At 42.9% G+C, this 24303-nt stretch overlaps 1 protein-coding gene across 1 annotated transcript in view; it reads right to left on the bottom strand.

Moving 5' to 3' along the window:
- Window positions 1-16021, bottom strand: part of LOC126183542 (myrosinase 1-like) — a 241559-nt gene extending 225538 nt beyond the window's left edge. Inside the window, exons 1-2 of the mRNA XM_049925612.1 lie at window positions 15930-16021; window positions 15704-15837 (exon numbers count right to left, since the gene is read on the bottom strand). Of these exons, the coding sequence (XP_049781569.1) occupies window positions 15704-15837; window positions 15930-16020 (225 nt within the window). The 5' untranslated portion in view covers window position 16021. The remainder of the gene's footprint in view (window positions 1-15703; window positions 15838-15929) is intronic.
- Between the last annotated feature and the right edge of the window lie 8282 nt (window positions 16022-24303).

The raw sequence follows: 24303 nt of genomic DNA on the forward strand, positions 1-24303 counted from the left end.
CAGTCTGGAACCGCGAGACTGCTACGTTCGGAGGTTCGAATCCTGCCTCGGGCATGGATGTGTGTGATGTCCTTCAGTTAGTTAGGTTTAAGTAGTTCTAAGTTCTAGGGGACTGATGACCTCAGAAGTTAAGTCCCATAGTGCTCAGAGCCATTTGAACGAATCTCGGAAATTATTGTGTTTGTGTACATTAGGGGACGTTAGAAAGGCAGACCAGAGGGTCGTTGTTTAAGATCTATTACTCTTTCTTCAATGTATTGGGCTAAGAGTCCAAAATTGTAATAATGAATTATCAACAAAACTTATTTTTTATTGATAAGACATAAGCGGACTTTATTTCTAAGAGCGTTCGAAGGGTAAGAAATGTTTGAAGACAAAGACTGAATTTAAAGTTACAGGAATGTAGCTAATATTACTGTGGAAAGGAGGAGAAATGGATTAAGAACAATGAAATACGTGTATGTAATAGTTCTGGCTAACTTTATTAAAACAAGTGATTGTGCTGACAAAGTAGCAGCGACTGATTATTATCATTGCCTCCCTACGCAAAATTTTGGTCTTTGATTTATAAAGAAACAGCAACGCGTAGCACATATTATCTTCGTTATGGTAAAGCTGTCCTCATCCTGAAGATTGGAGTAGGTACCGCAGTACGTTACTACTGTAGATGTGGTCTTAAATAAAGTGATATTCCCTTCACTTCCCCCGACCTCTGAACTGACGCGCTCAGCCAAAATAATACGTGCACCTACAGTTTAATGTGAATTACATAGCACGGTGAAATATGGATTTTTTCACATCAATATATCTAACGATGAAAGAAGAGACAAGTAAGAGAAAAATTCCTTGGTAATCAAGCCCTCGATGGTTGCAGGTGATCTCTTTGACTTACTCAGTGAAATACTTAGCGACTCCATTATGAAAATAAGTATAAGAATCGACGTTCTGGTCACAGACCGCCCAACGGGGCCCACCCACCGCTGTGTCATCCTCTGCCAGTGCGTCTTGGATGCCCTGTGAAGTGTTGGGGTCAGCACAGCGCTCTCCCAGCTATTGTCGGACCTGATACCGCTACTATTCAGTCAAGCAGCTCCTCAGCTGGCGTCAAGAGGCTGAGTGTTTCCCGTTCCAGTCCTTTTAGCAGGGAAACATGGCTGACAGTACCGAGAATCGTACCCGGGTACCTCACATGATATCAGCCGCCTTGACAACTCAGATACAGGTGCGGTCGACACCATTATGGCATAACTAAAAATAATTTAACTTCCTGTTACAACAGCAATAGTATTCTAAAAGAAAATCCTTCTGTGTGACATGTAAAGCACATCACAACACACACTATGGAAGTACATTCGCTCTTTACGTCAGATGAGCGCATCGTATGTTTTTTCATGGCGTGCTACTGCAGTACCGGTTATACGCGCTCTGAGCGCACTAGTCGGTAATTTGCATCTTATGGTGTGTTATACTCCGGTAAGTTTCGTTCGACTCGTTCAACTCGTCCTAAGGCAGTACCAGAGGGAGCGCATCATCCGTAAACTCCTAACTACTCTGCAATTAACCGAATTCGCTGCCCTAGCCACTGTGTCTAGAAAGCTCTCTGTGAAACCCATTTTGCGATAATCTGTCACCGCAGCCTTAAATTCCCTGAGAGAACAAAAACTTTAACAGTGAAATATTATGTATGAACGCGGTAAAAGCCCAGAGAAATTAAGGTAGTAGTGAATTTATGATAATTACAGTAACGAATAATATTTAAGTGCAGACTTAGTCAATGAAAAAATAATCATGCGAATTAGTTCAGCTCCTAAGAGACACTGAATGAGTAACTGGCGGTTAACCTTGGCCGTAAATAAATATAACGTACTGCGCGTAAACAGATGAAGAATTTAACTACTATCGATTACACTATTGGTGCCAAAAAACTGGAAACAGGAAGTACCGTAAAATACTTTGGGATAACCATCCAAAGCGACAAAAAATAGAATAGTCACATAAAGGAAATTACAGCAGAATTGCAAGACTCGTAAGGAAATCTGTTTCATCCAGTAAGTAAGTGGCTTCGAAAACACTTGTTCGACTGATTCCTGAGTACTGCTCACCAGTCTTCCACAGTTACCAGCTTGGATTAGTACAAGATATAGAAGAGTTCTAACGAAGACCGTTATCGTTTACTCGGTGCGAAAGCATTACAAAGATTTTCAGCAAACTTCAGTTACAGACGCTACAAGAGAGACTTTGTTCCTCATGGAGAAGTTTGCCATTGAAATTTCGAGACAGAACGTTGTGGAAAGAGTCGAGCGAGATCTCCAGATACGTCTCAAAAAATGAGCACAACGAGAAAATCCGAGAAATTGGAGCTAATACGGAGTTTTAACGACAATCATTCTTTCAATGCTCCGTTCGCTAGCGGAGTACCCTCCTCTCTCCGGAGTGTAAATGTACGTATACAGATTTAGATACACAGATGCACACTGCTTGACAATTGCTGAGGAACAGCTGACACTTGGTATACAACACCAGCCAGTTGCTCTGGAACAATCGACCAATGATACGAAAAGAAAATGTAGAGGGCGGTATCGTTAACTGCAGTGAAGCCTGTGCACGAACACTTTGTATGCATTCGCTCGTGACTAACAGGGAAGTTAGTGCCCCGTCTCTAATGACCTCACAGCCTGATACCGTCGTCTCGTCGTCCTGATTGAGACATTCCGCCGATTCTCTGAGTCCCTCCCGTTGGTGTGAATTCCCCCCCACGATAAACTTCTTTTTTTCCATATTCAGTATTCATTTTTTGCGTCACCGCTAAGACGTTGAGCGTATTTTGTGTCGTGTACGAGCGTGTCGTAGCGTGGCGATAAGATAACGCACACGTTAGCTTAACAAGATGCTTTTAAATGGGAAATGACTTCATTGTGTCTGGTTTCTTTTATTCGAATAGAAAATGACATGCAAATCTAGTCACACGTAACTCATATAATTAAAGGTCTCCTTAAGGAATGTACTGTACATATGTTACTGAAGATCGGAAAATAACGTGCTCTTTATAGGAACCGTTCGGTAATATTTTACAAAAGAAATAAATGTTGTCCCTGTGTTAAGAGACCTGTACTATTGTGTATGTTAAATAATGAGATCCTTTCCAATATACATAACTAATGTTAGATTTTCGGCTCTCCAGCAAACAGAAGTCTACAAAAATATGGTAGAACTGTTCGATCCTATGATTTGTAAGTAGTGTATACTGACCTTTAGAGGACGTGTAACAACTTCCCGCTAAACCGTACGGAGCTAGGTGGTCAGTGGTGAGGACACTGTACTCGCATTAGGGAGGTTGTCGATTAAGTACCCTGTCTGGCCATCTAGATCTACGGATTTTGTGGTTTCTGTAAATCGCTTATGGCAAATTCTGGGATATTTTCTTTTAGAAAGTGACATGCTCAATCTTTTTCCGCAGTCCGGTCTTGAGCTACGTTCCTGATTAGTTAGTCATCGACGGGAAATAAACACTAATTTTACCTGCCTTCACACCAACAAATTTAATTTAGGTCCTAAGTTCATCAGTGCTTACCAAAGACATAATTACTGGAACATCATATCCCATATACACTGCCTAACAAATGGAGAGAATCACTCAGAAGACGTGATCGGATTTCAATTTACCTTTGTATATGTGCACATACGTAGGTGATTAGAGTTACAGTTTTCTGTGACAGGTAGAACGCCCATTACATTGCGTTTGTTTATGTTTAGTGTTATTATCAATCATGATACTGTATATAAGAAGCTTGAACAGCATCAGATGTGTGTTCACAGTGATTCGTACTCGTCGAAGACAGCGTTATTAGCAGCTGCCAGAGTTTGAAAGGTCCGTTTAGGCCACTGGTCAAACCGCGCAATATCCATATTTGTGGGGTATTTGAAAGCAAACGTTAAATCACGCGTGGCTCCCCCCCCCCTCCCCCACCTCCCGCCACAGCTCTACGGTCCTACCAACCGCTATTGGAAGTGACGTCAAACATACGTGACACTCGATGTGATATTCGGCGTATTGCTTTCGTGGCGTTTTGCTTTTTTTTATAATAACTTACAGTATGCCTTTCCAAGGGAACGGCACCCTTCGTACGAGTTCTTGTAATCAAATGCCAATTAATGACAGGATGACAGTAAAATCCTACAGGACAGCATAAGGTTGACAATAATAATACCGATGGTGTGACGTGGCCGTATGAATAAAGACGTCCTGTTACGTTGCCAAATATACCAGTTTCGCGTCCAGATGCCTGCTAATATTTTTTTTTATCTTCGCCTTTTTTAACAGATTCTGGGACCAACACTCACATTCTATTCGTCCTTGTGCGAAGCTAACATGTCATATTAGATGATTTACGTATTTGCACTTGCGTGTTACGAAAATACGCAATTTTAGTGATGTACCGCATTAAAGATCTCTCCAAACCGCGTATTTTTTTTTTTTTTTTTACTTTTGTACGGCCTGTGCTGCTAAAGTGTAGGGAAATGCACGTAAACGTGAAATGTGTGGAGTTAGTGCACTGAGCATTAAATTAAAGTCAGATCTTAGTAGTGAACATTTGTAGGGTGAAACTTTTTGCTGGCTTCTCATGACAACTGAGGAGGAAATTTAAAAGCAGAACTCTAATTACTTGCGACCAACGTAACCCGAAGAAAGACAAGAATTTACACGATGGTTATTAGCAACTGCAGAAATTGACGATAGTGATTGGGTTGCATTTCAGTAACTGTACGTGAGATTGTTTCTAATGCCTGCAGTGACATATACGAAGCAATTCAAGGATTTTATTAAAATAAGTTTATATCAGGAAGATAATGTCAATAAAATATGATTAATGAAATGTCAAATAGACATACGAACTGTCACATAGGTTAGTTGATGAAATCTGCTGTACAGTTTGTTAAATAGCAAATAGCACGATCCTGGGTAAACCATTATTATTTATCATCAAAAGTCTCTAACATAACCGTTATACATCAGCTATGTAGCCCTAATTACAGATATCATGAATGTACGTAACGAGAATGATCAGATCTTTCGTACATTTTTTAATTTTAATCAGCATAATAGATACAGATTCGCACGTGTTTACTTTCACGGAAATTTACTGTGCTTTTCCTTTTTAATAAAAGCTTGTGCTTATGTACTGTCTGGTACAAGCATCTATAACGAAATTTATCGTCTTTCTTGCGTCCCCAATTGGACCAAATTACTGTGAGTGAAATACAGGGCGAGTCAAAAGTCCTTGGACACCTTCATGAGTTGGAAGATTAGAGGGAAAATTCAAAAGTGATGATGGGAACATAGGTTTGACGTGGGGCCGCAACTTTTGGAGTGAATGTCATTCATGGTCGCCATACTGAAATCCGCCATTTTGGATTCAAGTCATTTTTTTTAAATGGGAAGGGGGGTGTATGGCACATCAAATAACACTCGCTTGAGTTCTGGAATTGAGTGACGTAATTGGTTTTTGTCTATCTTGTACACTTTAGGAGGTATTAATGTTCAAAATTACCTAGATAACAACAGACGGCACCCAGACTGAGAACCGGTATCGCACAGCACGGTGGCTCACGTGATCACCAAATTCCGGGAGACAGGCTCTGTTCACGATAGGGCATGTAGTGGGCGAGCAAGGACTGCCACCAATGAGGAAACTGCAACTGTGGTTGTTGCGTCGTTTGTGATAAGTCCTAAACGAAGTACCCGCCGTGTGGCCGTAGCATGTGGAATAAGCCAAACCTCCGTTGTCCGGATATTGCACACCAATAAGTAGCCGGTTGGCGTTCTGCCTGTGGGCTACTGAACAACACGAACTGGATCCTTCGTTTGCCAAGGGCATACTGTTCAGCGACGAGGCATATTTCATTCAGAATGCGGATGTTAATCGACATAATTGTAGATACTGGAGTGACGCAAATCCGAACTGGGTTGCCCCAATTCGAGAACATAGTCCAGCGAAGGTGATGGTGTGGTGTGACATATGGGACACCGTCATCATTGGGCCATTTTCATTTACGACACCTTAACTGCGCCACAGTATCTGATGCTGCTGCAGGACCTTGTGTTCCCTTCCACAGTGAACGCTGACGACATTTTACCATCTTATTTTCAGCATGATTGAGCCCCTCCAAACTATGGCATTAGTGTCCGTGAATGATTGGAGAAACAACTGCCAGGGAAGTGGAGTGGTCGCCGTGGTCCCGTGGAGTGGCCGCCCAGATCCCCTGACTTAACGTCCCTTGATTTTTATCAATGGGGACATCTTAAGAGTCGGTATGAAGGTAATATCCCAAATTTGAACATTAATAACCTCTAAACTGTACAAGACAGACAAAAACAAATTTTATCAATGGGGACATCTTAAGAGTCGGTATGAAGGTAATTTCCCAAATTTGAACATTAATAACCACTAAACTGTACAAGACGGACAAAAACAAATTTTATCAATGGGGACATCTTAAGAGTCAGTATGAAGGTAATTTCCCAAATTTGAACATTAATAACCTCTAAACTGTACAAGACAGACAAAAACAAATTAAACCACTAAATTCCAGAGCTCAAGCGAGTGATATTTGATGTGTCATACACCCCTCTTCCCATTAAAAAAATGACTTGAATCCAAAATGGCGGCTTTCAAGATGATGGCCATGAACGACATTCATTCCGAAAGTTGCTGCCCCACATCAAACCTATGTTCCCATCATCACATTTCAATTTTCCTTTTAATCTTCCAACTTATGAAGGTGTCCAAGGACTTTGGACTCGCCCTGTATTTAGGTGTTGTTTCTGCAATTTCCGAGGGATCATTCACCGACTGGACAAGGTGGTGTCTGTGTCTCGCCCAAGTTACTTGAAATGCGTTTCTGGACGCGTACAAGTCATTGTGACGTCATTTCTGCCTCTACGGAGCCGCGCAGGCCTGAAGTTCATCTCCTTTGGATGTGACAGTGACCCGCTGATGGATTGCATCAGAACCTGACGGCAGGCACGCTTATCATCACGGTTCCGGTCGACTACGTCTAACCACCACAAGGTAACCTCTTCATTATCTGCGGCTGACATCCTATAAGAAGAAAAGGACGACCTGTAACATTCTGTGTTATCCCGCACCACTGGTCGAAGATGAGCAGCAGCCCGACTGGGCAATTACTGTCCCGTTCGTAGGCTGTCGTTATTATCACAACGCAAATGGCTGGGTTCGTGGTGTTGTTGTGACTGATGAGGATGCTAAGACATCATGCCACCCTTCCCAACAGCATCAGTTCATGCGTCCAGAGGGGGTGCAAAGTCATACCGGTAAGAGGGATAACACTGCCTAGTTCTTTGTAAATTTGACTCGATTTTGTAATCACTGAAATGACATCACATGGCCTCTCGACTCATGAAGTTTCTTTTTGTTTTCTCCTCACCTCCCGGGTGCTCAAATTTTATGCAAGGCAGTGTGTGATCTGCCTGTAACCTGCTTAACAGAAGGATCACCACACAAATACACTCCTGGAAATGGAAAAAAGAACACATTGACACCGGTGTGTCAGACCCACCATACTTGCTCCGGACACTGCGAGAGGGCTGTACAAGCAATGATCACACGCACGGCACAGCAGACACACCAGGAACCGCGGTGTTGGCCGTCGAATGGGGCTAGCTGCGCAGCATTTGTGCACCGCCGCCGTCAGTGTCAGCCAGTTTGCCGTGGCATACGGAGCTCCATCGCAGTCTTTAACACTGGTAGCATGCCGCGACAGCGTGGACGTGAACCGTATGTGCAGTTGACGGACTTTGAGCGAGGGCGTATAGTGGGCATGCGGGAGGCCGGGTAGACGTACCGCCGAATTGCTCAACACGTGGGGCGTGAGGTCTCCACAGTACATCGATGTTGTCGCCAGTGGTCGGCGGAAGGTGCACGTGCCCGTCGACCTGGGACCGGACCGCAGCGACGCACGGATGCACGCCAAGACCGTAGGATCCTACGCAGTGCCGTAGGGGACCGCACCGCCACTTCCCTGCAAATTAGGGACACTGTTGCTCCTGGGGTATCGGCGAGGACCATTCGCAACCGTCTCCATGAAGCTGGGCAACGGTCCCGCACACCGTTAGGCCGTCTTCCGCTCACGCCCCAACATCGTGCAGCCCGCCTCCAGTGGTGTCACGACAGGCGTGAATGGAGGGACGAATGGAGACGTGTCGTCTTCAGCGATGAGAGTCGCTTCTACCTTGGTGCCAATGATGGTCGTATGCGTGTCTGGCGCCGTGCAGGTGATCGCCACAATCAGGACTGCATACGACCGAGGCACACAGGGCCAACACCCGGCATCATGGTGTGGGGAGCGATGTCCTACACTGGCCGTACACCACTGGTGATCGTCGAGGGGACACTGAATAGTGCACGGTACATCCAAACCGTCATCGAACCCATCGTTCTACCATTCCTAGACCGGCAAGGGAACTTGCTGTTCCAACAGGACAATGCACGTCCGCATGTATCCCGTGCCACCCAACGTGCTCTAGAAGGTGTAAGTCAACTACCCTGGCCAGCAAGATCTCCGGATCTGTCCCCCATTGAGCATGTTTGGGACTGGATGAAGCGTCGTCTCACGCGGTCTGCACGTCCAGCACGAACGCTGGTCCGACTGAGGCGCCAGGTGGAAATGGCATGGCAAGCCGTTCCACAGGACTACATCCAGCATCTCTACGATCGTCTCCATGGGAGAATAGCAGCCTGCATTGCTGCGAAAGGTGGATATACACTGTACTAGTGCCGACATTGTGCATGCTCTGTTGCCTGTGTCTATGTGCCTGTGGTTCTGTCAGTGTGATCATGTGATGTATCTGACACCAGGAATGTGTCAATAAAGTTTCCCCTTCCTGGGACAATGAATTCACGGTGTTCTTATTTCAATTTCCAGGAGTGTAGTATTGTCTGTTGTGCTACAGTGTACGGCAGGATATTCCACAACATGTGTGACAAGGAATGGTCTTTCTGGGACAGATGGCAGGAGCATATTGGAAGATGGTATGCCGTTGATCTACATCTACATCCATACTCCACAATCCAACTGACGGTGTGTGGCGGAGAGTACCTTGATTACCTCTATCGGTTCTCCCTTCTATTCCAGTCTCGCATTGTTCGTGGAAAGAAGGATTGTCGGTATGCCTCTGTGTGGGCTCTAATCTCTTTGATTTTATCCTCATTGTCTCTTCGCGAGATATACGTAGGAGGGAGCAATATACTGCTTGACTCCTCGGTGAAGGTATGTTCTTGAAGGATCTTCTCTATCTCTTCTATCAGCCCTATCTGGTACGGATCCCACACTGCTAAGCAGTATTCAAGCAGTGGGCGAACAATTTACGTCTGTAATTTCTCTGAATTTTTGCACGCCTTCAAAAGTTCACGTAATTCGTAGCAGTTAAATTGTGTATAGAGGTATGAAATTGATGGAAGCTACACTGTGAGGCCCAAAGTATATGTGAGACCCCACTGAAAGTGACATTTGAAGGCACGCAAGCTTACGTAAGTGGAGACAGAAATGTGTCAGTATTATTGATTTGCTGTTCTGTCGGAATGACTCAATGGTGATAAATGAGTTCAAATGGGGGTCCACAGGAGATACCCGTGTCCATATCCTTCTGTACACCAGCTACTGCAGAGCACGAGCGTCAGGAAAACACTAAACTGGAAGCATTAGATTTAATCATTGCTGTCACTGGCTTAAGAAACAAACTACTAGACGATTAAAAAAACTGTAAATCATACAGTATGACATGAATTTCAGTTGTCTTGTCGACTAAAGAGACGATGTTACTAGCTTATTTTTGTCGTGAACTACCACAGCACACCCAATATCTGTTACAACTAATTATGAGATCTGCAGTAATGTTTTTGGCAGGCCATGATTCCAAACAGTTAGTGATGTGGCTATAAACAAACTTCAATTGACGGAAACTTCAATGTTTACTTTGTATTATTTATACGCGTTGCTAGTGGTTATATGTAGTACGGACACAACGTTTTCAAGACGATTCTCCTCTGGAAGAGAATTCACTTTGTCAGGGAGGAATCTACTAGGTCAGAAACTAGTGGTATAGACTAAAGGGAATGCTTTATCACGTAACTGCACGTGTCAAGGTTTATGGACAGCGTTCTGAAAAATCAAGCCACCTGAAGACAAAGAAGGATGAAAAAGTAATGCTGTTATTGTATTTCGCAGACTAGGAACGGTACAAACAGCTAATGAATATCATGAGCCAAAGGTCTCAGAAATGGATAATTAAATGAATGTATGTATAAACACTGCCTTCAGTCACAAAAAAAGAAAAACTTAATATACTACGACATCTTGGATCCTGTGGATCCAGCTTTAAACGCTTCTTTCCTTACAGCATTCACATTTATGGCTTTATTTGGCTGCCTGCACCAGAGTAGCTACGTACATTAATTACAGAAACACACCGTGTTACGCAACGTATTAACATCGCAACAAACAGTTTAAGACATAATGCAATATAAACACTACTTGTCAACATAGTGCTTTGTTTAAGTAAAATAATAGAGACATCACCGTAGAAATAACTTGCGAGAAACCACTCCAGAGATGAAACTTGTAAACAATGTTCTTACGTTCTGTAAAGAAGAGCAAGAGTGATCGGCCTCACTACTTCGTTACAGAAAACTGATACCAACAAACGGGAGACATTTATTGCAAGTCTCTATGATTATTGTGTTGTACTTCACAGTGCTTCATCTCACAGAGTTAAACAAAGCTCTTACTCTTGCTTCACGCAACGTATAGCGGGGTCGTTGAGCAAAATAATATCTCAGCAAGAGAAGGCTTTATGAAGAAACTGAGAGAAATTTTTAACGCAATAAATTAGAGAAAGCAATATATTTATTCATTCATCTTGGAACCTAGATTCTCTCAATTTTGTAACTACCGCGTACGAGTGGATACTGTTGGACATTTCTGTGTCTAAAAGAACCGTATGACAAGCAGCTGTTATGGAATCTGCTCGAACTAATCCGTTAATACAACTACGAAAGGGGCCAGTACTGATGAAAACTTCACAAGAATGGGTCGGACAAGTGTTTTGAAAGCATCCTCTTTCGTAGCTTAATTACTTTTGTTATAAATCTTTCAATGTCTTTCATGATATTAAAGGCCTTGTAACGGCCTTATTTTAATTCGTTTAGTATGTATACGGTCTAACCAATTAATATAGGGCATTTCGGCTATTTGCAACACTTATTAGAGTGCATTTCGTTATGTTGAGCATTAGTTGCCAGTTTTTGTACCAAGCGTTTATCATATGCAGACGTTCCCATATTTCTTGATAAGTTTCTAACGGCACGATCCTCTTGCGCCTTCCGTGAAGAGTCTCAGAGAGCTATAGACATAATCTAAGAGCTTATTTATATAAATCAAGAATACCATTAGTACTTCTATCCTAGTGTAAGACATTTCCGATTCCACTTTCGCTTCTGAAAATGTTTTAAGTTCGAAAACGACATAGGCAATGTTTGCTTATCAGTTTTCAATGAAACACACGCTAGGTTCACTAATCTGCAACTCCGCGCTTGCTTAATTTATTAGGTAGTTGCACGGAACTGTAGCGAAGGCCTCCCTGAAGTCAAGAAGAATCGTATCACAATGTCACAGTGTACCATGCAATCACCAGTCTTACCAGTCAGGTAAACAACAGAAGAACAAACCATTCGTAAATTTCTATATTTTCTTTTATTGAAAAAAAATTGCACATTTTCCTTAAGTTCACTGTAAATGTGTTACGCGTAACTTGACTACGTGTGTGAAGAAGATAACTGCAGTGAGTCTTACTGTGCTATCACACCGCATGTTGGTCGTGTACGTTTCAAAGGAATCATTCCGGCTTTTGTTTTAATCTTCTCAGTCCTTACGTAGCACATATGCTAAAATTAACTTTATTTTTTTCTAACTTAGGAAATAACCTAAACTCACTGTGCCTGAATGTGGCATGTACTATAGCCGATGTACTTTCCGTGGATGGCTTGTTTCCGTTTTTGCATGTTCCCAGCAGGTGACAGCATCTACACTCCTGGAAATTGAAATAAGAACAACGTGAATTCATTGTCCCAGGAAGGGGAAATTTTATTGACACATTCCTGGGGTCAAATACATCACATGATCACACTGACAGAACCACAGGCACATAGACACAGGCAACAGAGCATGCACAATGTCGGCACTAGTACAGTGTATATCCACCTTTCGCAGCAATGCAGGCTGCTATTCTCCCATGGAGACGATCGTAGAGATGCTGGATGTAGTCCTGTGGAACGGCTTGCCATGCCATTTCCACCTGGCGCCTCAGTTGGACCAGCGTTCGTGCTGGACGTGCAGACCGCGTGAGACGACGCTTCATCCAGTCCCAAACATGCTCAATGGGGGACAGATCCGGAGATCTTGCTGGCCAGGGTAGTTGACTTACACCTTCTAGAGCACGTTGGGTGGCACGGGATACATGCGGACGTGCATTGTCCTGTTGGAACAGCAAGTTCCCTTGCCGGTCTAGGAATGGTAGAACGATGGGTTCGATGACGGTTTGGATGTACCGTGCACTATTCAGTGTCCCCTCGACGATCACCAGTGGTGTACGGCCAGTGTAGGAGATCGCTCCCCACACCATGATGCCGGGTGTTGGCCCTGTGTGCCTCGGTCGTATGCAGTCCTGATTGTGGCGCTCACCTGCACGGCGCCAAACACGCATACGACCATCATTGGCACCAAGGCAGAAGCGACTCTCATCGCTGAAGACGACACGTCTCCATTCGTCCCTCCATTCACGCCTGTCGTGACACCACTGGAGGCGGGCTGCACGATGTTGGGGCGTGAGCGGAAGACGGCCTAACGGTGTGCGGGACCGTAGCCCAGCTTCATGGAGACGGTTGCGAATGGTCCTCGCCGATACCCCAGGAGCAACAGTGTCCCTAATTTGCTGGGAAGTGGCAGTGCGGTCCCCTACGGCACTGCGTAGGATCCTACGGTCTTGGCGTGCATCCGTGCGTCGCTGCGGTCCGGTCCCAGGTCGACGGGCACGTGCACCTTCCGCCGACCACTGGCGACAACATCGATGTACTGTGGAGACCTCACACCCCACGTGTTGAGCAATTCGGCGGTACGTCCACCCGGTCTCCCGCATGCCCACTATACGCCCTCGCTCAAAGTCCGTCAACTGCACATACGGTTCACGTCCACGCTGTCGCGGCATGCTATTAGTGTTAAAGACTGCGATGGAGCTCCGTATGCCACGGCAAACTGGCTGACACTGACGGTGGCGGTGCACAAATGCTGCGCAGCTAGCGCCATTCGACGGCCAACACGGCGGTTCCTGGTGTGTCCGCTGTGCCGTGCGTGTGATCATTGCTTGTACAGCCCTCTCGCAGTGTCCGGAGCAAGTATGGTGGGTCTGACACACCGGTGTCAATGTGTTCTTTTTTCCATTTCCAGGAGTGTATTTGAAGAAATTTGCTTTTCAGTGTCAGCATGTGTTCGAGAAATAAAGGTAATTTCTATTCCTTTTTGGTAATTTTGGAGTAGAAAGTGTTTAGAATATGCTGAAATGTGTTAATATACCATGTACTGTCGAATAAGCGAGTGTTCATTTCATTAAAACAATACATCGAAAAATTTTTTCGGTGTAGTACTGGGTCTACATTCTCCAACGACCTGTTCTCTCACATTCCAGTGTCATTGTTTCCATAATTGTTAAATGTTTCATATTGAATTTTTTAATCACTGCAAATATCTCAGTTATGTTCTAATATAAATAATATTCACTTTGAACATGTCCTAACATTTTAGAGAATATTTTAATGTTATTTTGTCCCAGAACAATGCATTCACCACCAACATAAACGTTTCATTCATAAAGCCTACACTCAGGACTGACGATGTTAAGCGATTTAGAGAGAGCCTAAACCTTGCTTGCCAGATGTGTATTTAAATTCCATTCTTCCCGAATGTGAAACCAGTCTTTTAACTATTGCCCCATACTATTTGATCTTCATGCCTATTCGTCAGATTTATTTCAGGTGGTATTCCAGAGAAAGTAGAACCAAATCGACTATTCAGTCTGGTATATACTTTTACAAATAAAAAGAAAATGAAACAGTAATATGTATGAGAATACACTTCGACCCTGTCTTTGAATTTCCAAATGGTTTCTAACCAGATTATGCATTTATCACATCTGCACTTAAACGTGTCTTGCCGTCAGCGTTAGGATTGCATTTTGGCGAGCGTAGGAAATGAGTACTGAAGTAGAGATTCTAGTGCAATCAAAACTATGCCTTTCACCAAGTGCTCACTCCAACAATACGTTCTAAACAAATTCTGAGACTGAAATTTCTTGTAATTGCAGGAGTAGTTTCCCCAAGTGTAGACAGGTAGTGAGTACATAATGCACAGTACTCCCTCACTCACGTTGCTGTGTATGAACTTGCCTGCCATCTGTGGACTGCTTGGGCCTAAAAATCACAGACTTGCTACGAATATGTTGTTGCAGTGAAAAAATAAATAAAACCTGCATGTCAACTTGTTTTACTATTCTTTGTCCCTATTACCGCTCGAACCTATTTGCCGCGTATCGTAGATCGTAGCTAATCTTTCTCACCGCGATTTATGTCGTTTGAGACAGAAGAGTTTATAGTCTATTGTTTCGCTTAAACACTTTGATACACTAGAGAATCTCTAACATTCAGTTATTTACCAAGATCATTTCTCTGTATCAGCTACAGCACTTCCTAATTATTTTTTCTCTATATTCTCTAATACAGTAAATCAGTAAATCGTAAGATAAACAAGAAACGGTCTTTGTTGAACTGTACCACACATGGGCATGTTTAGACAGTTGAAGCAGCTAAATGAACATACGGTGTTTCTGTTTACGCCGAGAAAACTCAGAGGCAGAGGTAAGCGTCCTGTTAAAGCATCAATCTTCACCGAACAACTCAGCAAGTCTTGAGAAATTTTGCTGGGTGAAGAGAACAACATTAATTGATTCCGATCTGTGCTAAAAAAATAATGGCGACAAAAAATAGGGTATGGAATGTTGACTGGACGCTAGGAGAGCTCAGGTGGGAGAATTACTGAGTGAGAGAAGTAATACGACATCAGATGATAAAGAGCTTTGGGCATTAACTAACAAAACAGTGATTACGCTGCCACAAACTACAATCAAGTACGGTTTTATCACTTCCTCTATCGTACTGAGAATAAAAAATAAGCATAGAGTAGAAAGTTTGATCAGCCATATGAAACAACTTCCTGGCCGACCGTTAAGGGCATGATGCGAAATCGCAAATATGTGACGACGTTCTTGTCTGCAGTTTATAAAACTAAATTTAATTATGCGAATTTTCGCAGACACCTGCCCCTTCACACTCATTTCAGTGTCTGCTCTGCGGCTATGAAATTAAAAATAAATCGAGGCTCACCTTTTATAAAATCAATCACAAAATGCAAAGTAATGGAAATGTATTTACGATGAATAGTATCTTACGTTACTGGATAAACTCCAAAGAGAATACTAGCTTGATAAAACGTTTTTGCTTTTTATTTGAAACTGATAAAGTAATTTGTCATTAACCACTAATACGGCACACTGTCACCAATATCAGAGTGTATACTTTACCCCGAGTTTCTTGAGTGCTTTAATATCTTCTTTGTAGCGGTGGTACGAATCACACGCAACATCACCGTTGCTCCCATCCTGTATGACATTAGGTTTTTCGTGCGTTATGCGGTCCCATATATTCTCTCCTTTGCCTGGAATGAAAAAGTGATTTTGAGACAACGCCTATTTCTTGGCAAAGTACACGCTACGCACCATGCTTAATTTGGTTTCTGAGTATAATTACCATCCTTATCCCAGGCTCCCTCTACCTGGTAAGAAGCTGTTGCCGCACCAAAGAGGAAGTCTTCAGGGAACGACATGTCTCTACCGACCATTAACAGCCAACTGGCGCTTGCCGCAGCACGCTACATGGTATATACTCAGAGGAATCGCTTCGGCCTTGGATAGTTAGAGGTGTCCTCAGTGATATAAGCTTCACAGTAAAGGAAACATATTTCTCGCTATCTTATCGGGGTTTTTAGTCCCTCACCTGGCTTATTATGCATTCACATTCGCGCCTCTTTTCTGGGTCGGGTGGTGACTTGAAAATTTGTGCAAGTATCGGTCGGTGTGTCGGTTTTCGACACACGCTGTGTCCCAGGCTTTCACCATCCCTTGTGACAACCACATCAAGAAATCGTACTTTTTTGTCCTTTCTTACTTCCATGTAGCTGGCCTCGGTGGCCGAGCGGTTCTAGGCGCTTCAGTCCGGAACCGCTCGACTGCTACGGTCGCAGGTTCGAATCCTGCCTCGGGCATGGATGTGTGTGATGTCCTTAGGTTAGTTAGGATTAATTAGTTCTAAGTTCTAGGGGACTGATGACCTCAGATGTTAAGTCCCATAGAACTCAGAGCCATTTGAACCATTTTTGAACTACTTCCATGGTAAATCTTATGTTGGCATGGAGGCTGTTCAAGTGTCTTATGAAGTCACCGAGATGTTCCTCTCAATGGCTCCAGACGACGAAGGTATCAATGACGTATCTGTACCACACCTTAGATGAAAATCATCATACGAACGTTACTAAGTATAAGAATATAGCTATCTTTTACATTTTCGCCATACATGCTCGGCGAACAGCGAAACTGTGAATTATTTCACGGGAATAATATGTTGTAAGTTTAGAACGAAAAGCACTGAGCTCATGTGTGAGTCATTGTTAGGAACGTGGTGACTCTTTCTTATTTTCGTCCCAAATGGATACAGGGTGTGCATTATAACAGTAATGAAATAGAAAACTTCAGTGAACATCACGATTTTAATAAATAAAGCATATACGTAATCGTAGTGAGATTAGCTTCTGTCCATAAAATGTAAACTTTGATCGATTTACTATTAGTCCTTTCAATTTATAATCAGATCAGCGCCCAGTTTTACAGACTTTGAAATTTTCTGCTGCTGTGATATATGGTACCTGGATTCGGTTAAGAGTGATTTTGAAGTAATAGGTTTAACATCAGAAGAGGCACCAATGTTAGCACTGAATAGGGGATCATGGAGGAACAGTATAAGGGGGGCTATGCTCCAGACTGCACGCTGAAAGGCATAATCAGTCTTAAATGATGATGATGATGATGATGATGATGTGATATATCGATTACCTACTATGTAGAAAGGTGATTATCGCATATTAGCGTCCTTGCGATTCTAAACTGTCGACTATCTTTATCATTTCTACTTGCTGGATGAGATGTCTGCAGAACATGGCATAGTCACGAGGTATGCACTGATGAAGCGGCTATTCAAGCAGATCTGCAGGTTGGGTGCAAAAATTTCATTCATACTGTCTTAGATAAAAGAAGAGATTTATCCGCGATTCTGAAATTGGTGGTTATTATCTTATACGCCAATAGTAGTAGCATAGCTGGGATCCAAAACTTATTGTACCTTTAGAGTGAATGAGTGTCAGTGATTTGGTGACATACGATGAAAACTAATGAAAACCATGGCATATCTCATGCTACTGGCATCCAACAATTGCATTAAGAAGAGGGTTGAAGATCATCCAGCACGATAAAACGGGCCGGGTTACCGTCGTAATAGACAGCAGGGCAAGTAGACACCTATAGGTCATAATAGTAAATCGGAACTACTGTGTATTTGTCTCTGACAAGAAGAGAGATTTCTTTCCAATGCTGGTGGCAGTATGTCACTTGCAAGTAGAGAAACTAGCTTTCTTTGAGTTGCCTCGGGGTAGCATCCTCGTAGCAGACACTTTTTCGGCGTCAGAGGATCGATAGACGTCGAAAACCCTGACGCAAAATACCGGAGAACAAACAATCCAAAAATCTTCAGGTTTTCTATACAAAGTTGTAACTGTCTTTATGTTTCAGTTACATGCAGCATCTGGAGCGCTGGAGTCAGCTAATGGAAACCTACCTTCTTCCTACACGACGTGGCTGGTACGCTTGTGTTTGCCATACGGAATGGAGCAACTGAATGTGTTACTACACCACCTTAACTTCGTACATAATAGAATAAAGGAAGCAGGAGGGTTATTATTCTTATACATCTACTTCGAGCTGGAACCGATCGTTTTCCCTGCACGTAAAATGTACAGTATGCTTACATACAACTACTTCTAATTGCGTGCTTCAAGTTGCCACCACCCAGAACTGGGGTGCAGCGTATTAATAACTTTTGTTACGTGAACGCACGCCCTGTCAGACCAAGTTAACTGTACTGTAACACTTATGGAAGGTGTTCACACCCAATGGGGACTCCAAATGGTACGTAGAGAGTTCAGACTGGAGGATCGCACCACTGTAGGCAGTAGATCGAGAAACAGCTTCTTAAACTGGCGCAATGTCCCCTAATATCTGAAGAATGCCGAATACGCCTGGGGTAAGATTTTTATTGCTCCTACCTGTCGAGATCATCGACCATCTGAGAAATATGAATGAAGACTTGGACTTACAAGAGAATAAGATTTATTGCACCACATATGGGTTTAGCAAAAACAAATACGGCCACTGAAATTTGATCTGTAGAATATGAGATACGATATGATGAGGCTCAAATTCCGGTTCGCACCGAGCGATTCTGGGACAACGTTCTAAAACATCCCACAGAAATTAGATTAGCAAAGAACCTCATTACAGGATGTGGTACTCAGGTGTGAAGACCAACTCAGCCTGACAGGGGAGCAGGGGCAGTGGGATGCAGGCTCAACGCCAAGCAGAGACCGTCTAGTTGCCCTCAATCTAAAGATTTAGAAATTGAGGTCATAATAACAGGCCATGGCCGCTGCACTTCAAGCAGTCTGCGACAACTGTCGGGAACGTGAAAGCAGGACGACATTTTCAAGCGAATCTTCCCACTGTCTCCAATGACAAATCATCCCATGCAGAACCCTATGACGTTCTGTTGTGGGTCGGCAGTAAATGTCTGGGTTCCTACGACCATCTGCGTGAGTGAATCCTGCAGATAATATGCGGATTCGCGGAAATTAGCCAAATACAGGGGAACAGGTCTCTCAATGCAAGCTACGTGATTGAAGCATGAAGATCGGCCAGTAACAGACCAAATAAATACGTACGCGCCTGGTCCATGTACACTGCCTGACAAAAGAGTAGACCACCCAGGAAACGTCGTTGTATGTCAGTGTAGCTCCGTACAAACAATGGGCAGGTATCTAATAGATTACAGGTACAGTTACAGTTCTCTGTGATAGGTGGAACGACTGCTCGAGTGTATTACTGTTGTTTGTGTTTGGTGCGGTTATTAAACCTGACGGATTATATAAGAGGCATGGGCAGCGCCGGATGTTGAGTGATCACTGTGAAGGACACAGATACCGCGTACTCGTCTGAGACAGCGTTATCAGCACCTGACAGAATTTGAAAAAGGCTTCATTGTGGGCCTCTATGTGGCCGGCTGATCGAATCGTGCAGTACCAAGATTGGTGGGGCATTCGGATGTGACAATTGTCTGACTTTAGGCTGCACAGGAACATGAGTTTAGGACCACTCGTCGTCAAGGTTCTGGTCGACGATGTCTACCCATCAAAAGGGAGGATCCGTATTGTGCACCAAGCATGTGGTAACTGCTTCACATCTGCGCCTGTCATCCGAGTACGAGTAACGTACCCCTAGCAACATTCCGTGTCATCCCGCCCCTTTGGTTGGAGACTTGCAGCAGCCATCCTAGAGTATTACCCTCCCATGCGTAGGTTGCCGTTAACACCACAACACATGCTGTGACTGGGAAGCCTGAACTGTTGATGAATGGCGTCGCATTGTGTTCAATGATCAATCGCAGATCTGCGCTACCATCGAGCACTATTATCAGTGGGTATACTGTCGACCTGAATAGAGGTCTCTTCTTCTAATGGTTTGGAGAGATACAGCAGTGTTATTCCTGGTACATGGGGGGGGGGGGAGGGGGGAAGAGAGCCATTGGGTATAAATTCAGGTCACGGATAGCGGTGACTGAGGGAACTCTTGTAGCACAACGGTAAGCCACGGACACCCCGAGTTTTCGCAAGTTACCTCTCATGCAACAGTATCGTGCTTCCAGTTTAGAATCAAGCAATGTTTTTATGCTTTTCGAATCGTGGAACTTATCTCTTTGGATTGCCTCGTGATTTTGAGGTACCGCTGTGGCCAGCAAGATACTCAAATCTCTCGCCGACAGAACATGTGTGGGACCTGTTTGGATGTCAACTCCGTCCCTGTGCCAGTATCGAGGATGTAAATGACCAGTTTCATCAGTTGTGGGCCATCCAGGCCAGAAGGGGTCCAACGTCATCTACATATACATCTACATACATTCTCCGCAAGCCTCCGTACGATGCGTGGCGGGGGGTACCCTGAACCACTACTGGTAATTTCCTTTTCTGTTCCATTCGCAAAAAGAATGAGAGGAAAACTATTGTATATACGCCACCGTACGAGCCCTAATTTCCCTTATGTTATTATCATGGTCCTTACGCTGAATGATCGCTGTAGGCAGTATAATCGTACTGCAGTCAGCTTCAAATGCCGGTTTTCTAAATTTTATCAATGGTGTTCCTCGAAAAGAATGTGACCTTCTCTCCAGGGTTTCCATTTGAATTCCTGAAGCATGTCCGCAGTACTTGCATGTTGATCGAACCTACCGGTAACAAATCTAGCAGTACGTCTCTGAATTGCTTCGACAGAGCGAGGCGGTGCAGTGGTTAGCACACTGGACTCGCATTCGGGAGGACGACGCTTCAAACCCGCGTCTGACCATGCTGACTTTGGTTTTCCGTGACTTCGCTAAATTGCTTCAGGCAAATGCCGGGATGGTTCCTTCGAAAGGGCACAGCCGACTTCCTTCCTCATCCTTGCCTCATCCGATGGGGCCGATGACCTCACTGTTTGGTCCCCTTCCCCAAATCAACCAACCAACCAATTGCTCTTCCTACCGTGTGACCTGGTGCGGACCCCAAACGCTCGGGCATTGCTCGGGAATGGATGACTGTAGTGTCCTGTATGTGGTCTACTTTACGAATAAACTACACTTTCCTAAAATTCTCCCAATAAACCGAAGTCGACCATGCGCCCTCCCTAATACTGATGAGTGGCTGCATCCTGCAATTTCTTTGTAAATTTCACTCGATATTTTGATTAATGACCGTTTCTATGTGCTTCAATTTCCTGTCAAGCAGTTTATATAGGTTTGGAATACCTTTCTGACATTTCAATAGCACCAGCAGCAATTGAAGGTGAGGTAAGCACCCATGTACTGTACCTGCACATACACGCGACTGCATGTCGAAGGATAGGCTTCTAAAACAGTGTGCAATTGTTACTGAAAGATCTCACGAAGGTGGAGACAGTATTATGGTTAGTGACGTGTTTTATGGTATTTATTATGAACGTTAATGAAAGAAGATGACACTTTTTACCATTTGGCTACGAAAATTTCTTTGAATAGCACGTTAATCAGTACATGGAGGATACAATATTCGGAAAAGTTAATTTCTCATCATGGAAGACAGATGGCGATGATATGAAAGGTAATTTGAGATACTGCATAACGTGGACTAACGTAACAAGATTAAGTCAAGAGTCAAACAGATCTTCTCAGTACTTTTATTTATATGCACTTTTTAGATTATTTTACGTTTATGATCAAATAGATTAACTGGAATACTGTGAAATCAAGAGATTTGTTGCATTTAACAGTGTATTGCTAACGGAGATTCAAAAGTAAATTTCTTCACTTTCAGCAGTTAAGAAACTGGTAGCTAAAACTCACTTTGCCATAGCTCCTTTTGTGGCGAATGGGTACTTTCCTCTAAAACTTCAGCAGATTTTAAACAATCAGTGTTAGGCCTTGTAACACTATTATCGATTGTGAGTAGCTAGTACAGAGAAGTGAAGTGTATATAACTATGGAGTGTTTATTCTTTATATGTTACGATCTTTGAATTGTTAGAGGTAAATGGAATTTTATGATGTATAATTTGTTTAACGTAACAGTGTGCTTAAATAAGGAAACTTTATTAAATATATCTGTCTGTTAAAACAAAATTGTATGTAAATAACTGGTTCATACTTACGGAAATTATATAATGTAATTTAAAAGGTATAGGGAACCCCCGCCATTACGGAAGGGGCTTTGTTTGCAAGAAAAGGTGAAAGTGGCGGTCAATCTGGGCGGCAAGCGAGAGAGCACGTTAGGAAGTCAGTGGCCAGCAGTCGCATAGTCAATACCGCAGGTGCCAAGTGAGGCATTGTGTAACTAAATCTATAATGGAATGGCCTTGGATGTGGTTTCGCCTGTAAAAGGGTGCTTTCGTATTTGGAAAGGCTCTAAAGATGATGATTACGTCGCCAAGAAGAATTAAATAGAGCTTAAAACCGCCAGAAGGAGACCTGATAGCCGCCACGTGCTTGCGACCAATATTGCGCAACTGCTTCAACAGCTTTGGAAAACAGATATGTATGTCAATATGAACCAGTGTGTTTGTGTGTACTTTTGCAATAATAACCAGTGTTGTAAAATACGTGTTTAAACTTTGAACTGCCCTCAACATGATACTAAGTAGGTTCCTATCCTAATAGTGCTACAGACCGAGTATCCTATTTATGGAGAAATTCTAAGTTGTTTCCATTTAAATGTGCCATCGTTTCAGTTTTAAAAGATACAAAAGTTGCTAGTTAAAGCATTTGTTTCATAGATAAAGAGAGAGGAACATTATATTAAACTTATGAAACGCTTTAATTTGCTATGAATTGCTTTTACTTTGAAAATGCCAAAGTTTTAGTACTAAAGAGTATAAATATGGTTAGTTAAAATCACTTGCTTCACAAGTGGTGTTATAAGACACTTAATTTTGATCCTATCCGAAATCTAACTCTAACTTGAAATCACTTTGAAGTTAATTAAGTATATTGCCAGTGCAAATGATTATAAAGAATTGCAAGATAATTAATATCAAATGGGAATGGAATCGGTATTATTATAATGAAAAGTGTTTCTGTAAGATGTGCATAGTTGGTGATAAAGGAAGGAACAGTTTAAGGGCCACCACTTCAGTTTATGCCAGCAGGAGGAAGTTAATTTGAATCTGGTTTTTGCTCATAAATCTGAAACATTATCACTGTGGAATGAATATGAAGTGTCTTATTTCACTGTTATATTATTGCATTTGTGATGTGTATATGTGTCTTAATCAAACTTGAAGTCTTGTCAGGCGCCTCTTAGTCTCGTGTTGTCTTTGGGAACAATTCCTGTGCTGAATTAGTTAAAGGTTGAAGTGATGATTGTAGTTAACAGGGGTAAAGTCTATTTTACATTTCTGTGACTGATAACCAATACTGTTGATAATTACTACTACCCACAGTGTAGTCCGTATGGTTGTTGTAGGTGTTCATTGCACTTTACCAAGAAGGAATTTATGAAAGTTAATTTTGCAAGAGTATACACAAATCCATTGAGAATAATGTTTGCACGTAATTATGCCTAACTGGGCTGGCGACCGTTTTTTGTTTCATTTACGTAAATTTTCTAAATTATAGTCTTTCTGCTTTCTACTAATTGCCACCCTCAAGAAATTCATGTTCGGTTCCCTCTATCCGTTAGGTTAGAGCAGCGTCAAACTGCAAAATTACTCCCAGACGGTAACGCTTACTGTATTTTGAAGTCATATTTGGCATTATACATTCCGCGATAGCGCTATACTTGGCTTTCCTGTAACAGGACTAGAAGTTCGGTTATTAGGAAACAGGTAGCACGCTCCGCCTATAGCGTAATAGCCTGTAGATATATACACTCAGCTTCAGCTGAAGTCTCTAGGTGTAATTGTCTGCAACTACAAATTCCCTGATTCCCACTGCTTGAGGTTGTTACTTGCTCAGGTTATAAGTCATAGAAGGAGGCATTATACGAGGCTGTTTTGCCTGAGATTTGTTGCATATTTGTAACTAAACTTTCAAATGCGAACAGTGCGCTGTTAAAATTGAAATAGTTTACTAATATTTCTGGTGACCCTTCCATTCTTGGCTAGGTTGCAAGAAAGAAGTGCAGGCTTCAACACATCTGCCTCTCATAGGCAGCTCTCACTGCCTACCTGTTCTGACGCGAATGTTTTGCTTGTCTTATGACGCCAGTATTTTACGTCACTTAATATTACGTTGTGGGAACG

The sequence above is a fragment of the Schistocerca cancellata genome, chromosome 4, assembly GCF_023864275.1.
Source record: "Schistocerca cancellata isolate TAMUIC-IGC-003103 chromosome 4, iqSchCanc2.1, whole genome shotgun sequence".
In the NCBI taxonomy this organism is placed as follows: Eukaryota; Metazoa; Arthropoda; class Insecta; order Orthoptera; family Acrididae; genus Schistocerca; species Schistocerca cancellata.